The sequence below is a fragment of the Bombyx mandarina genome, chromosome 18 (genome assembly GCF_030267445.1).
Source record: "Bombyx mandarina strain Sakado chromosome 18, ASM3026744v2".
NCBI lineage: Eukaryota > Metazoa > Arthropoda > Insecta > Lepidoptera > Bombycidae > Bombyx > Bombyx mandarina.
In genome coordinates this window covers 12,625,748-12,641,649 of record NC_143224.1, presented here as the reverse complement: position 1 = coordinate 12,641,649, position 15,902 = coordinate 12,625,748, and the positions used below count along the sequence as shown (strand labels likewise).

The 15,902-nt window shown below is 35.4% G+C and overlaps 1 protein-coding gene and 1 long non-coding RNA gene across 2 annotated transcripts; one reads left to right on the top strand and one right to left on the bottom strand.

Moving 5' to 3' along the window:
• Positions 1-3,639: 3,639 nt before the first annotated feature.
• LOC114250154 (uncharacterized) lies at positions 3,640-8,970 on the bottom strand (the record flags this gene model as incomplete). Its single annotated transcript, XM_028183907.2, has 5 exons — positions 3,640-4,033; positions 4,246-4,359; positions 7,018-7,134; positions 7,520-7,798; positions 8,438-8,970. Coding segments are annotated over 5 exons (1,164 nt in total), but the record flags the coding sequence as incomplete, so codon positions are not given.
• Positions 8,971-9,085: 115 nt separating this feature from the next.
• On the top strand, positions 9,086-13,052 carry LOC149501035 (uncharacterized). Its single transcript, XR_016324595.1, has 2 exons — positions 9,086-10,071; positions 10,161-13,052. It is a non-coding gene; the product is annotated as an uncharacterized LOC149501035 (long non-coding RNA).
• Positions 13,053-15,902: the final 2,850 nt, after the last annotated feature.

The following is a 15,902-nucleotide window of genomic DNA, read 5'->3' as shown; positions in this document are numbered from 1 at the left end:
TCGATACCCATATTATTCTACGAGGAAGAAGTCGTGGCCTCAAGGATAAGACGTCCGGTGCATTCGTATGTAACGATGCATCGGTGTTCGAATGCCGCTTTTTTTTTCCTTTCTTTTTCTTCCTACCTATGCTGATAGCCTTGAAAGGCTATATCAGCTTCGCCCTAACGTGTACGTGAGCTCACGGGGCTCAAACCGGAGTGTTGGTAACACTGGCCCTAACAAGAGCAGTGCTTCGCAGAATCTACCACCGGATCGGAAACGCGACCCATTGAGAAAATCCGGCGAGAAACTCAGTGGGCTGTTTCTATAGGTTAATTCGCTCGTCGAGCCCTTCGTCGCAAGCGACGGGTTCGACGAGGACGGTGACAGGTGCTTGTGGTAACTAAAAGATCCGTTAATGGATCGGGAGAATCCGTAATGACGTGTTTTGGGCGACGTCGACTGTTTACCATTCGGTCTACAGGATCGAGTATGTAAAAAGGCGGGTACCAATAATTTTTCTAATGAAATACGTACTTAACAAATGTTCACGATTGACTTCCACGGTGAAGGAATAACATCGTGTAATAAAAATCAAACACGCAAAATTATAATTTGCGTAATTACTGATGGTAGGACCTCTTGTGAGTTCGCACAGGTAAGTACCACAACTCTGCCTATTTCTGCCGTAAAGCAGTAATGCGTTTCGGTTGAAGGGTGGGGCAGCCGTTGTAACTATACTGAGACCTTAGAACTGATATCTCCAGGTAGGTGGCGCACTTACGTTGTATATGTCTATTGGCTCCGGTAACCACTAAACACCAGGTGGACCAAGAGCTCGTCCACCCATCTATAAAAAAAAAACTTCGTCATACGTCAAAGTGAGCAGAAATCTATAGAAAACAAGATAACAGAATACTCGTTTTAATGAAAGTTTTGTTTTTTTGTTTATCATTTTGATGATCTCAGAATGCAGCTCTACAAGAAGTTGCTTAGAAACACAACGTAGGAAGAGAAACATGATGACTTTGTAAAAAATTTATTTCAGTATCATCCTTTAAACTGGAATATACGTAACAAGTAGCTCCACTTCGATGAAGCGGCACGACACGAGAACCCTCTCATCGTGGCCGCCGGTAACTACATTCCCGATCCTGCGGAAAGAATGGAAAGCAGTCGACGTCGCCCCAAACACGTCATCTCGGATCCTCCCGATCCACTAACGGTGCTTTTAGGTACCTCAAGCACCGGTCACCGTTCTCGTCGAACCCGTCGCTTGCGACGAAGGGCTCGACGAGTAAATTAACCCTCAGACACAGCCCACTGAGTTTCTCGCCGGATCTTCTCAGTGGGTCGCGTTTTCAATCCGGTGGTAGATTCTGCGAAGCACGCCTCTTGCTAGGGTTCGTGTTAGCAACGTCATCAGGTTTGAGGCCCGTGAGCTCACCTATTAGTTAAGGTTACGCTGGAATAGCCTCTCAAGGCTACCAGCTTAGGTAGGAAAAAAAAACAAGTAGTACGATCCAAAGAAGCAGAGCGTCTATTTTTAATTAAACTACTTTCTTATATACATACATATATTTATATATAGTGGTAGTTGACTTACACAATTTTTATTTTTAATTGGAAAGTGTTTCCTGTGCGTATTTTATTAAAATAAATGAATATCTACCCACCATTAAGAATATTTTATTAGGTTTTTAAAATTCACAATGTTTTTTTAATTTGTTTTTATTTTCATAAATTAAAATCGAAACGTTCCTGAATATCCATGTTAATACAAATTAATTGCTTATCTATAAAAAAAGCCAAGATCATAAAACCTTTTTACGTAACATTTCCTCTAATGAGTTTGTGAACATTATTATTATTATTATTATTTTTTTTTATTGCTTAGATGGATGGACGAGCTCACAGCCCACCTGGTGTTAAGTGGTTACTGGAGCCCATAGACATTTACAACGTAAATGCGCCACCCACCTCGAGATATAAGTTCTAAAATCTCAGGTATAGTTACAACGGCTACCGCACCCTTCGAACCGAAACGCATTACTGCTTCACGGCGGAAATAAGCGGGGTGGTGGTACCTACCCGTGCGGACTCCAAAGAGGTCCTACCACCAGTGATTACGCAAATTATAATTTTGCGGGTTTGATTTTTATTGCACGATGTTATTCCTTCACCGTGGAAGTCAATCGTGAACATTTGTCGAGTACGTATTTCATTAGAAAAATTGGTACCCGCCTGCGGGATTCGAACACCGGTGCATCGCTTCAACACGAATGCACCGGACGTCTTATCCGTTAGGCCACGACGACTTAGCAAATTATTAAAATTACTTTTACGGTTTAGGTAATCTCGCTTTTTTTTTTTATTGTCATTATTATTATTTCCGAGGTTTCGGATACTGTACAATTTTCGTGGTCTCACGGACGAATATAATCTCATCTGTCAACAGATTTTGTTTTTGTTTGTTCAGTTAGCTATTGTCGAGCTTTCATGAAAATATTTGGGAATAGAAATAGTTTCGAGGGGTAAAAGGATCTTTGGTTTGATTATTTTTGAAACTTTCCAGGAGAGCTATTTAGATTTTAAAATTTTGGAAAAAATATCCTGAAAAAAAAGCTTCTTCAACTATGTGAATGGTGTAAGCATAATTGAAGTTGGATTAAAAGCATCGAATTGTTGACGATAATACCAAATAAAACGAACTTTTAATTACATTGATAAATTTCGCGTATTAACCTAAATATTTATTTTTATTTTTTTATTGCTTAGATGGTTGGACGAGCTCACACCTGGTGTTAAGTGGTTACTGGAGCCCATAGACATCTACAACGTAAATGCGCCACCCACCTTGAGATATAAGTTCGAAGGTCTCAGTACAGTTACAACGGCTGCCCCACCCTTCAAACCGAAACGCATTACTGCTTCACGGCAGAAATAGGCAGGGTGGTGGTACCTACCTGTGCGGACTCACAAGAGGTCCTACCACCCGTAAATGACTAATGGACTAAATTTCACTTAAACCAAATATCGTTTCCCCCCACGGTTTCTTCTAAATAACAATTAAAATACAAAAAAAAGGGAAAACATGCAATACAGAAAACGAAAGTAAATCTTGAGATATCAGTGATAATGGTAGTATATCGATCGCCATTGGATGAGAGTTTATTGTTACATTAATTGTAAATAGACATGCTTTAACAAAAACCGATTTCAAATAGAAAAAAAAAGATATTCCAAAACAATATACACTACACTAAAAAGAGAAATCATCGAAATCGGTTGGCGTGAAATTGAGGTATTGGGTTATTCATCTATTTGTCGCGCGTGTACTTATATACTGATACCATTTTCAGAACTGGACTAAATTGAAATGGGTCCACACGGGAACCGTCAGCTTTCTAATAAAAAAAGAATCATCAAAATCGATTCACCCAGTCAAAAGTTATGAGGTAACAAACATAAAAAAAAACATACAGTCGAATTGAGAACATCCTCCTTTTTTGACATCGGTTAAAAAACGAAAAAATGTGTGATTTTTGGGTGTTTATTATAAAAATATTAACTTTAAGTTATATTCGATAAATAAATAATTATTCGGGTAGGTATACATTTTTTATTATGATTTTTTTATTGATAAAAAAAAAGTACTTTACAAAGTTATCAACTTTATTTTATTCAAGAAACAGCTATTTATATGAATAATAAAAATAACCGTCATCACGTAGACTATACATTAGACACTGTATAGCCATCATACAAATACTATACATAAATAATAAAAATCTTACGTTACGGACGTTTTTTCTCGGTTAGGGTACCCCTCCGCATCGTCCCATAAGGAACTTCGTTCCAAAAACTTATATAAATAAAACAATAAAACATCAAACAGTAACCGTGTCATCAAGTGTAGTCCGTTCTGCTTTATCCATTCGCTGGTCTGTAGTAGCTGAAGAGCCAGTTTAGCATCTTCTGTACGGTATGAGCGTCCTCGCAGTGGATTTTGTAACATTGTTTTCCAATTCCGCGAAAATTATTCGAGTCGCTACAAAACAGATATTTATCAAATTCATTAATTTATTCGTGAACTAGCGACCCGCCCTCGCTTCGCTTCGGAAACTGTAATTGTCCTGCGCTGCCTGCGTCCAGCGGATCCCCGCGAACCACAATAGATCGTTGGCCAATCAATTTGTTATGTACGTATTACATTAGAAAAATTAGAAATTAAAATTAGTTAAATTATAATAGATAGTTCACCTCACGTAGTTGATGTCTGAACGAAGTTCGCATAAGAGTCTTCTGCGACATCGCTCGCTTATCGGAGCTACATCTGGAAGCCCAGCTTCTGAACGCCTGTAGATGTTTGGATTTCTGGAAGCAATTTATAATTACAGCTGTAGATATTTTCACTTTTTATTTGCTTAGAAGACAGGTGGTGAAATATGGTGGTGTAAAGGTGGTGGATAGTGGTCACCATCGCTGATAGACACCAGCAACGCCAAGGTTGATGACCCTGTCAAGGAGTGACCAGGTCGTTGCCTATCTATGAGGCCTAACTGAACAATCTATACATATAAAAATGAATTGCCTGTTCGTTAGACTCGCTAAAACTCGAGAACGGCTGAACCGATTTGACTAATTTTGGTCTTGAACTATTTGTGGAAGTCCAGAAAAGGTTTAAAAGGTAGATAAATATGAAAATGATCGGAAAAATAATAATAAAATAACAATTTTGTTTTTCCTTTGATGCGTCCCCCGTCGGACGGATTCGTTTTGTTTGTTTTAAGTTTATTTTATACAAAAGTTTAGGTATTTTATTTATCGATTGAGGCACTACGAAGTCTGCCGGGTCAGCTAGTACATAAAATAAAAAAGAAACTCAAACACGGACACGTTACGGACACGCAAAGGAGCTCGTAACAAAAACGGAAATAAATGTAACGTCACACACTACTACTTCCTTTTATATAAACGTCTATGATATGTTCCGTTTGGTGCATAACGTATTTGTTATATACAAACAAACGGTTTTTGTACGTGAAGATAGAAAACAACAAAACCCGGTTAGCAATTACGTTGTAAATATCGATCGGTTTGCATAAAACAAACATTCATACGTCCTCATATAATCTATATATTAATACGTGAAGCAAAAACTTTGTATCCCTTTTTTACGAAAATTGCGCGCACGGAGGAGTATGAAATTTTCTACACTTATAGAGAATATAGAGAAGAAGTGCACAATGCCAATATTTTTTTAAAATAATGCATAAGAGATACGGTAAATCAATAAAGAAAACATTACACACACTACATACCGTGTATTTGACGCACACACGCATGCATACTATTTATTGTCAAACTTTTGTTCTTGACGTCTGTTGTCAAATTGAGAATAGAATATGGTTTGTCTTTGTTAATATTTTCTATAGTGTAGTCTTGGCGAAATTTGTGATTATTGAAGTATAAAATATAATCATAATAGTGTACAAACTTACAATTCCAATTAATTATAGTCGAATTTCGACTACTGCGGGACCTCTAGTACATATAAAACAATAATTACAATCATCATACTTTTATTGTGATTACATCACCCTTTCGATTTACTGTGTCAAGTGATATAAACCCATCAAACATAAGTATAAATATCTACTTTACGGTTTAATATCGCTTTTTTTTATTGTCATTATATTATTTCTACGTTCCAAGCACTTTAAAGATAACGTCAAATAAATCCGATAACGAGCATTTTCATATTTATCTACATTTTAAACCTTCCCTGGACTTCCACAAATAATTCAAGATCAAAATTAGCCAAATCGGTCCAGCCGTTCTCGAGTTTTAGCGAGACTAACGAACAGCAATTCATTTTTATATATTTATATATAGATAGACTACGTAACAAAATTATTATTATTACTACGTAATTATTATTACTATTACTACGTACTAATAATGAGTTAAGAGTTCTAAGTCACAGTTTTTACAGTACGGTTGGCCCAGTCTTCAAATCGCCTCATTCCGTGCGGACTCACAAGGCACTCTCACAAGGATTATAGAATTTATTTACTAAAAAAAATCTAACAACTTATCAACTGGCCATTCTGACGGCAAAATATATGTAAGTATATTTCTATCTTACAAATTCACGTCTTTGAAGTTAGAAATTACCGCTGTGTGACGAACATCTAAAGTGCATCGGGATTTGGAATTATTTTTGCACCCACTCACCGACTTACATTTAAACCGTAAGCATACTACTGACCGACATGCATTTCAAATCGCATTTAATTATACACCTGCCAGTTTGATTGACATATTCGAAATCAAAAAAAAAATATTATAATAAAAAAAAAGCTTTAAATTTTACTAGTGGTCCTGCAGTCATAGATTATACACTTAATATATTAGAGAGCCTGCAGTAGTCGAAATTCGACTATAATTAATTTAAATTATAAATTTGAACATTACTATGGTTCTATTTTCAAAGACTTATACTTCTTTATTCACAGATTTCGCCAAGACTACATACACTGTAGACAAATAATATTAAGGACAAACAATACATATTAATCTATTGTCAATTTGACCACAGACTTTATATAATAAAAGTTTGACAATAAACAAAGTATAAAATAAGTTTAAATGCGTGCTGTGTCAAATAGATGATAGTGGGTGTAATGTTTTTTTATTGATTTAAAGTGTTTTTTATGCTTAATTTAAAAAATATTAACATTGTGCACTCCTCCATTATATTCTCTTAAGTGTGGCAAATTTCATACTCCTCCGTCCGCGCAATTTTCGTAAAAAGGGGTACAGACTTTTTACTTAACATATTAATATATAGATTACGCTGAAATAAAACTTAGTTAGTCTACTTCTAATCTAGTCTAATTAGTCCTTAGAATATAACTAAGTTTTATAATAATTGTTTGAAGTATGAAAAATAACCATGAAGCGCCATTAATGACCTCTCTATAGACGCCACAAATGGAACTTCGTTCCAAAATATCTTAGGAAACTTACTGATTGTTTGTTCCTGAATTTTCTATGGTGATGACGTTAGGGGTGAGTGCTGCGATGATCAGACCAACTGGGATGAACGCTTTGACCAAATGAAGCAGATTTTTCCAGGGATTCGCTCTGAAATTCGTTCAGAAAAATTACAGTTAATCGGGTACCTATTATTATTCATTGTGGCGGACTATGGGAGAGGCCTACATCCAGTAGTCGAGAGATACAGACTGATGATGGTGATGATGATGATGGGTATTGGAAATTACCTTTAATGAAATGCAGCAGTTTGAAATATAATTTTAAAAGCCCAAATGCTCTAAACGGTCCTGATTTAACTCCTACCTAACTCCTGTCCTGTCTTAACGGATGTGTTTTCATAATAACGGACTTCTAGAGTATTTGTGACAGAAATCGGACGGCGTTATTAAATTTGGGACATAAATTTGCTTTGTCTCTTCGCAGTTATCGAGTAGAAATATTAACCTTGCAATTAAAATAAGCCCTTAGTCACCTTTTAATAACGTGGTATTCTTCTTTATGATCTCCATTAACTGTTAATCCGAAGTCTTCGTTGCTGATCACTGGATCTTGGAAAGGATCAGTCAATTTATACAATCCACCAGCTGGAACCTTAAATGGTATAACAGCTGTTGGTTTAGCTTCGAAGTGATCAGGGTGCCACGTGTCTTTCGTTGTTTCGTATATTGGACTTTCGAATTTGTAAGGAAAAGCTTGGTATTCTGGACTTTCTGAATGTTTTATAATGTGGCCTGTGGAGTCCAGCGGAGAACTGAAATTTCACACAAACATGTTATGATAATTATATTGAATTAAATGTATTTGAATAATTGAGATTCGCTGGATTCAAGCAAGCACTGCAGGACTGATCCTTGTAGCGAGATTTGGAGGAAGTGTATGTCCAGCAGTGGACGTCTGTGGGCTGAAAGATAGAAGTTAGATAGATATTTGAATTCATTTAAAATTAAAATCATAAAGATAACAAATATTAATTGAAGTATTACTGCGCTATAAGCTTTAATCAAAGCTAGCAACAAGTAAAATTGTTACTGGTGTTCATGTATTTTTGTGTCGCTTAAACTTTTTTAAGGTTTTTTTTGCGTAAAAATTTGCAATGCAGTTCACATTTGGATGTTATAATTGTACTTTATTAGATTAGCTATTGAGGCCACAAATGTGGGGCTATTAAATGTCATAATAACATACAAACCAAATGCTTTACTCAATTCACATAGCTCCTCATATCTTCAGCTTTAAATTGTGATCAGTTACTGCATGGGAAGTCAGACCTCAGGCTATTAAGAGAATTTTTAAAACTTAAATAGTTCATTTAAGACTTTGGTTAATTTTTTTTAAACATAAATCTCATATCACTGAAATAAATTAATTTGAGTGCAAATAACAAAAATACCTTACGAATACTGGATCAGGTTTATTTCCAATGGAGCTATAACCATTATATGGGGCCGTTACAAATTCATCATCATCAAAAAAGGTACCCAGAGGTTGACTCGGCCTGAACTCTTTGACACTTCCTTTATCATCTTTAGCATTTATTAAATTTAGTGGATTACCAATATAATGTTTTGGAAATGTTTCTTCTTTTGAATCTGCATTATTATTTTGTGCAATATGATATTTAATTTCTTTTAAATTAATTTTGTTATTTTTGATATCGCTTAAATTTGTCGAGTTAGTTGTGTTATCTTTATCATTTAAATTTGATTCGGCGTAAGAAGCGTCTATTTTCCACGACACTGCACCTAGTTTGTTCGATCTGTTTAATTGAAGAGCGCTTTCGTTGCTTTTGTTATAAAGTTCAGTTTTATTTATGACCGGATACAGAGTTGTTACGTTTTGAAAGTAAAGATCGTGATCTTCATTGCTTTCCACGACTTTTTGTGTTTGGACGGCTATTGCGAGTAACAGGATCCATAGTAGTACCTGCGAAATAAGCACTTAAATGTTAAAGTAGGGTCGAGTCTAAATTCAATTAGACTAAAAAACTTTATTCGCGTTGTATATGCTCCGTAAATATATGTATGTATATATGGGCGCAAACGCCACTGTTGGCAATAATTAACATAATAATATATAGATTAGTTTATTCTATATTAACATTTATTTATTATTAGCAACAAAACTGTTATTCTACCATATTTAATAATTAGCAGACACTGTTTTGATGTGAAAATGTTCAGAATATGTTTAATGTTTATATTATTGTTTAAAAACACAAATGACTGTATAAATGATTAAATATGAATAAAGCATAAATATTAATAATAATTTATATTATAATTAACAGTACTAATAATTTAATTAAGTATTGTAATTGTTTTGCAATGATGTTGTTGGCGCCATCTATTATTAGGCTGGATAATAACAATGTTAGTTAATATTACTTAAAAGTAATTCATGTAAAATAAATTAAATGTGAGTCATGTAAAATCACTAAAATATGTATTTTGAATATTAAGCTATGTTTTGTGAATTGTTTCGCAGTAATTACATTTGTTTGTATAAAAGAAGTTGTAGTTGCTATAACCAACACAAAATGGCTAATTGTGTAAAAACCACTGAATAACTCAGGCGTGGCTTTTTGTTGTAAACAAGTAATGTTAAAGTTTTATAGAATTGTATTGTATTTTCATTGTAAAAGAAGTTATGTGTGTAAATCCTGGCTTAACGCCGACATCAGAAGTGGGATCACAGCCCCAAAATTAATCGTAAGCCTCCGAATGAAGTAGCCCACTGTTGAACAAGTGATGGGTCTCTCAACCTGTATTAAAAAGGCGAAAAGTGATGATAGCTGCAAATGCTGTACCCTTGTAGTGGCATTATAACTTTTATTTGCCGCCGTTCAACTCCGATGAGGGCGTGACATCAAGACCGATGCGGAAATGTGGACGAAACTATCATGAAGCTAATTGTTTCATCGCATGAACATCGAGTTCAAAAGAGCAAGCAAGACATAAGCCGATATCTGGTCTTTGTATTGAACCGCATTGGAGCAAGTGAGGGACGAACTGATCCATGCATTCAGTAAAGTTGTGGATATTTAAAATGAGTTCTAGACCGTGGATGTTTTGGAAAAGCTACTGACGCTGAGATGGTAAAAATACTGATTTCAGGTATTTATCTTAAATTTATTCGATCCAAGTTATTGAGAAATACGCTGTGGTATGTATTTCGCTTCCTAAATAATATCGATTCTAAAAACGTTCCGAAAGCGTCAAATTGAAAATATACTGTAAATATAATGTTAATAATCTAAACATAACTCAGTTTTATCACAATCACATAATGATTCCTTCAGTTTTCGTGGCACTTTTAGTAACACTAAGGTTTTAAATGTGGTTACTGCGTCACTTGCGTCATTTCGAGAAAACTTGTTACCGCCGTCAAGATGACAAACGTATCACCACAATTAAGACTTAAATCATTGCAGATCTAGTTTAGTAAGCTAAACAACTTCATGTAAAGTTTTTGAGCATAAGGAGTCAACTGATTTCAAAACAAAGCATTGTGACTTTTAATGGAGAAAAATACTAGAACTATTATAGAATTTCATATGGTAATCATAATCATATGGTAATACTGACAGTCTTGCTGACATCCTAATAGGTTTTAATCTTTTAAAAATAACTTCTCAGTGTTGCACTCTTTGAGGAGAACTTATCTATTTTTATAAGTTTCTATCCAGTGAATGCTCAAGTTTGGAGTCATTATTCAATCATCATGTAACTTTTGCAAATCATGTCTCATAGATGGTGATCAGGCAGATAAAAGTTGGATTTGAAATAATTAATTTGGATAGGATAGTACAACGCTGTACATACTGTATGTCTCCTGTTTATTGTGAGGAGTTCAAGCATATTACAATAAAAATAAAAATAAACTTTTAATAATATGCCATAATAAGAGACAGCTCATCCCTGTTCAGCAGCTCCATATTATTACTTTTCCTTTCATAATTATTTATTTTTGGATGAGTGATTAACTCTCTGCACCCTAGGTTTCTAGTGGGGGTGCTGCTTTATTATTAGTCAAGAAAAAGGATGGCACAGATCTCTATGTGATTTCTGTTTTTAAAATCTTAGTTCCATTTTTGGAAACCTGTCACTTTTAAAAATTCACCAAGATAAAAGATAATTCAGGAGTTTCAAAAACTTGTGAACAATATGAAATTCAGTACCACATTATTGCAAAGAGAGCGAGCATGGTCAACAGGCATGCTGAACTATTGATGGGTCATAAATGTCACATGTTTGTAAAATATCAATTAATAAGATCTGACAGGCAGCTTTAAGAATTACAGTTGATTAAAATCTGCAGCACAACAATAAAACAAAAATGCAGAGGCATTAGAAGGATGATGTTCCCTACCAGTCATTAAAATAAAGCAAATTGAAAATGGTCCGCTGAATGATGAATTAGGGGAAGTTGAATCAGCTGGTAAAAAATGGATGGACGAGCGGTCTCTGTCATCTAATGTGTTTTGGTAAAGGTAAAGGTTTGGTAATGGTAACGGTTTGATATAGGTAAATCTATCCTCTTAATGTCAGAGGATTCTGATTGACCGTATGGGCAAAGAGATTTGTTCTGCTGTAAAATGATTTATAATTTGTTATGGTATCTACTACTATGCTATGGTATCTAATATTTTCCTATCCAATTATCCTTCCTAAAACGCTGGCGGGCCACCATGCGAATCCTTAAACCTGGTCTTGTTGGCTAGATCCCGTATGGGTGATGCCTTATGAGTTGGCTAGATCCCGTATGGGTGATGCCTTATGAGTTGGCTAGATCCCGTATGGGTGATGCCTTATGAGTTGGCTAGATCCCGAATGGGTGATGCCTTATGAGTTGGCTAGATCCCGAATGGGTGATGCCTTATGAGTTGGCTAGATCCCGAATGGGTGATGCCTTTTGGGTTGGCTAGATCCCGAGAGGGTGATGCCTTGTGGGTTGGCTAGATCCCAAATGGGTGATGCCTTGTGAGTTGGCTAGATCCCGAATGGGTGATGCCTTATGAGTTGGCTAGATCCCGAATGGGTGATGCCTTTTGGGTTGGCTAGATCCCGAGAGGGTGATGCCTTGTGGGTTGGCTAGATCCCAAATGTGTGATGCCTTGTGAGTTGGCTAGATCCCGAATGGGTGATGCCGAGTGTGTTGGCTAGATCCCGTAAGGGTGATGCCTGGTAAGTTGGCTAGATACTGTAAGGGTGATGGCTTGCGAGTTAACTAGACCTGTATGAGTGATGCTTTGTGTGTTTGGTAAATCCCGTTGGGTGATCCTCTTGTGTGTTAGCTAGATCTCGTAAGGGTGAATGGTGCCTTGTGTATTGGGTAGATCCCAGTAGGGGATATGACTTGTTTACTGTTATGTGAAATGCTAAAACAGCGCAAGGGACGCGCTGGAATCAGTATGGCCGTATGGGCGCAAACGCCACTGTTGGCAATAATTAACATAATAATATATAGATTAGTTTATTCTATATTAACATTTATTTATTATTAGCAACAAAACTGTTATTCTACCATATTTAATAATTAGCAGACACTGTTTTGATGTGAAAATGTTCAGAATATGTTTAATGTTTATATTATTGTTTAAAAACACAAATGACTGTATAAATGATTAAATATGAATAAAGCATAAATATTAATAATAATTTATATTATAATTAACAGTACTAATAATTTAATTAAGTATTGTAATTGTTTTGCAATGATGTTGTTGGCGCCATCTATTATTAGGCTGGATAATAACAATGTTAGTTAATATTACTTAAAAGTAATTCATGTAAAATAAATTAAATGTGAGTCATGTAAAATCACTAAAATATGTATTTTGAATATTAAGCTATGTTTTGTGAATTGTTTCGCAGTAATTACATTTGTTTGTATAAAAGAAGTTGTAGTTGCTATAACCAACACAAAATGGCTAATTGTGTAAAAACCACTGAATAACTCAGGCGTGGCTTTTTGTTGTAAACAAGTAATGTTAAAGTTTTATAGAATTGTATTGTATTTTCATTGTAAAAGAAGTTATGTGTGTAAATCCTGGCTTAACGCCGACATATACGGCGAATAAATAAACCATGGTTATATACTGGTAATTTACCATAAACGGGATTATAGCTTTAAGCATAATTTTAATAAGGTCTATTTTAATATTTTAGTTAGTCCATTTGACGACGCGCTTACAAAGGATACTCTTTTTTGTGCCTACATATTGGAATCGTTTTTATCAATGTGTATGTATCGACGTACCGATTAGATCCGCGAATATAGGAATTGGGTCGCATCTTTCTAATATGCGAATAGTTAAAACGCGAACGAAGCGCGAATAAGGAGCTTTTATATTATAATCTAACTAAATTAGTCCATCGACCGGAATGAATAGATGCTCTCCAATCCAGGAACAAGGTATCAACCAACGTAGATACTTGATAGTGGTAACCCCCTTTTTGTAAGGGATAGTACCGTCCGGTCAGTGACTTACCGACCGTCGGACGGTGAAAGTAAATCGTTCTTCGGTTATGCAACATGACTCAGACTGTATGTAACCGGTTCGGAAGCCGACTGCTTGTTTTCTAAACTAACGGGCCACGTCGCACTGTTTGCGGTAATTCGATCTATCTATATATATAAAAATGAATTGCTGTTCGTTAGTCTCGCTAAAACTCGATAACGGCTGGACCGGTTTGGCTAATTTTGGTCTTGAATTATTTGTGGAAGTCCAGAGAAGGTTTAAAAGGTAGATAAATATAAATATATGCTCGGAAATAAATAAAAATAACAATTTTGTTTTTCCTTTGATGTGTCCCCCGTCGGATGGATTTCTTTTGTTTGTTTTAAGTTTATTTTATACAAAAGCATAAGTCTTATAATTATCGATTGAGGCACTACGAAGTCTACTGGGTCAGCTAGTTTCTCATATTTCTTTAGTTTTGCTATTGTGAAAAGAAATGCTGATGGAAAGTAAAAAATGTGTTTTCAGGTCTAGAACCATTGCTGATAGAGTTTGGCGTAGACGTGGTCATATGGGCTCATGAGCACTCTTACGAGAGATCCTGGCCCTTGTACGATAATGTTGTGTACAACGGCACCGAGGGACCTTACATCAATCCTGGGTCGGACGGATTCCTTTTGTTTGTTTTAAGTTTATTTTATACAAAAGCTTAGGTCTTTTATTTATCGATTGAGGCACTACGAAGTCTGCCAGGTCAGCTTAGTTTAAGATATTTATGGAACTATTTTTTATTTTTTTATTTTATTACTCAGTTGAGTCAGCTTACGAGCTAACCGGTATTAAGTAATTACCGGAGCTCACAGACATCGTTCAATGAATGCCGTCGCTCACCTTGAGAGATTAGGTTTAAGTCTCAATTGTACTTGTCACGGCTGTCGTATCCCTGAGAACAGAATGCATTATTGCTTTGCGGCATAAATAGAAAGGGTCGTAGTACCCGTGCGGTGTCACAAGACGTTAGGGTACCCCTCCGCATCGTCCCATATGGAACTTCGTTCCAAAAACTAATTCGAAACTATTAATTCCTAACTATTTTCTACAAATGAATCTAATAAAACGGTATCACGGTAAATCACATCTAATTTGGGCAACCATTGTGATATTAGTAAGTACTAGCTGTACTCGGCCGCTTCGCTGGGCATTTAAAATTAGCATTATTATTTCGCACCCCCACAAACATTCTCATCATTAACGCCCCCGCAACTGATGTAGGGAGTCCCACACTCATATAAATATTGCCTATAGGCTATGCATTAAGTACATGTATTTTCTACATGGATACCAAGCTTCAAATCAATCGGATGCATGGTTCAGTAGTTATAACGGAACATCTGTAAAACCACTGTAGATTTATATATTAGTATATAGATAAAGATATCCAAACAAAAACACACAAAAGCCAATTGTGATTCGGAAGCAATTTGTTCGCTTGGCATTAAACAGCTACATTATATCAGCTGTCAGGGTCATAAACATTATCTTACGCGTCGACTCTTATTCAAAACTATGAAATATTCATCAGAAAGTGATAGTTATCTTGCAGATATACGATTTTGTAAGCAAATACGAGCTGTTCATGTTGAATGAGGAAAACTAAAAGAATATACAGCGCATAATTTTAGAATAAGTTGCTATATTTGGATAGCAAATGTAACTATAATTAAAATATATAATTAAAAATAGGTTACATAAACACTTTTTGAATTACGAGACAGCGTTTGTATTTAAGCTACAACATTAGATGAGTTTGTGCAAATTTCTGTGTGTTCGTTATTTTTAGTCAGATCAATAAAAATACGTCGATAAAATTATATTTTTATGTGACGCATCCTGAATGCCACTATAGACATAGTGAGAAAAGATTTTCTTTCGTAATTTTTCGGAAAAGTTCGTATTTATCATGCTCTCCTTCAGTACCCATTTTAGAGACGTAGGGGTAAATCGCATGAACAGACCAATATATATATTGAGCGGATAGTACGTAATTCAAATATTCGTTATAGTTTTAATCATATTTTCAGATTACTTACAAAAAGGTTGTATAGCCATGCCGAAACCTCGAAAACATTGAAAAATCTAGTCCCAGGAATTATATTTAACATTTACCTGTATTTCATATCGGAAAATAGCAAATTCAAAAACTCAATTGATAATTGTTATGGTGGAACATCTCTGTATTATACAATGACATTATTCATTTTGACATTTGACAGTAAACAATAAAATTCCTTATTAATGGATATGAAATTAACAATCATTTAATACGATCATTGACAGTTCGGGTGTCATCGTATTCCGATAAAGGTCCGAGTTTTTCCGAGGGAAAATAATTTCT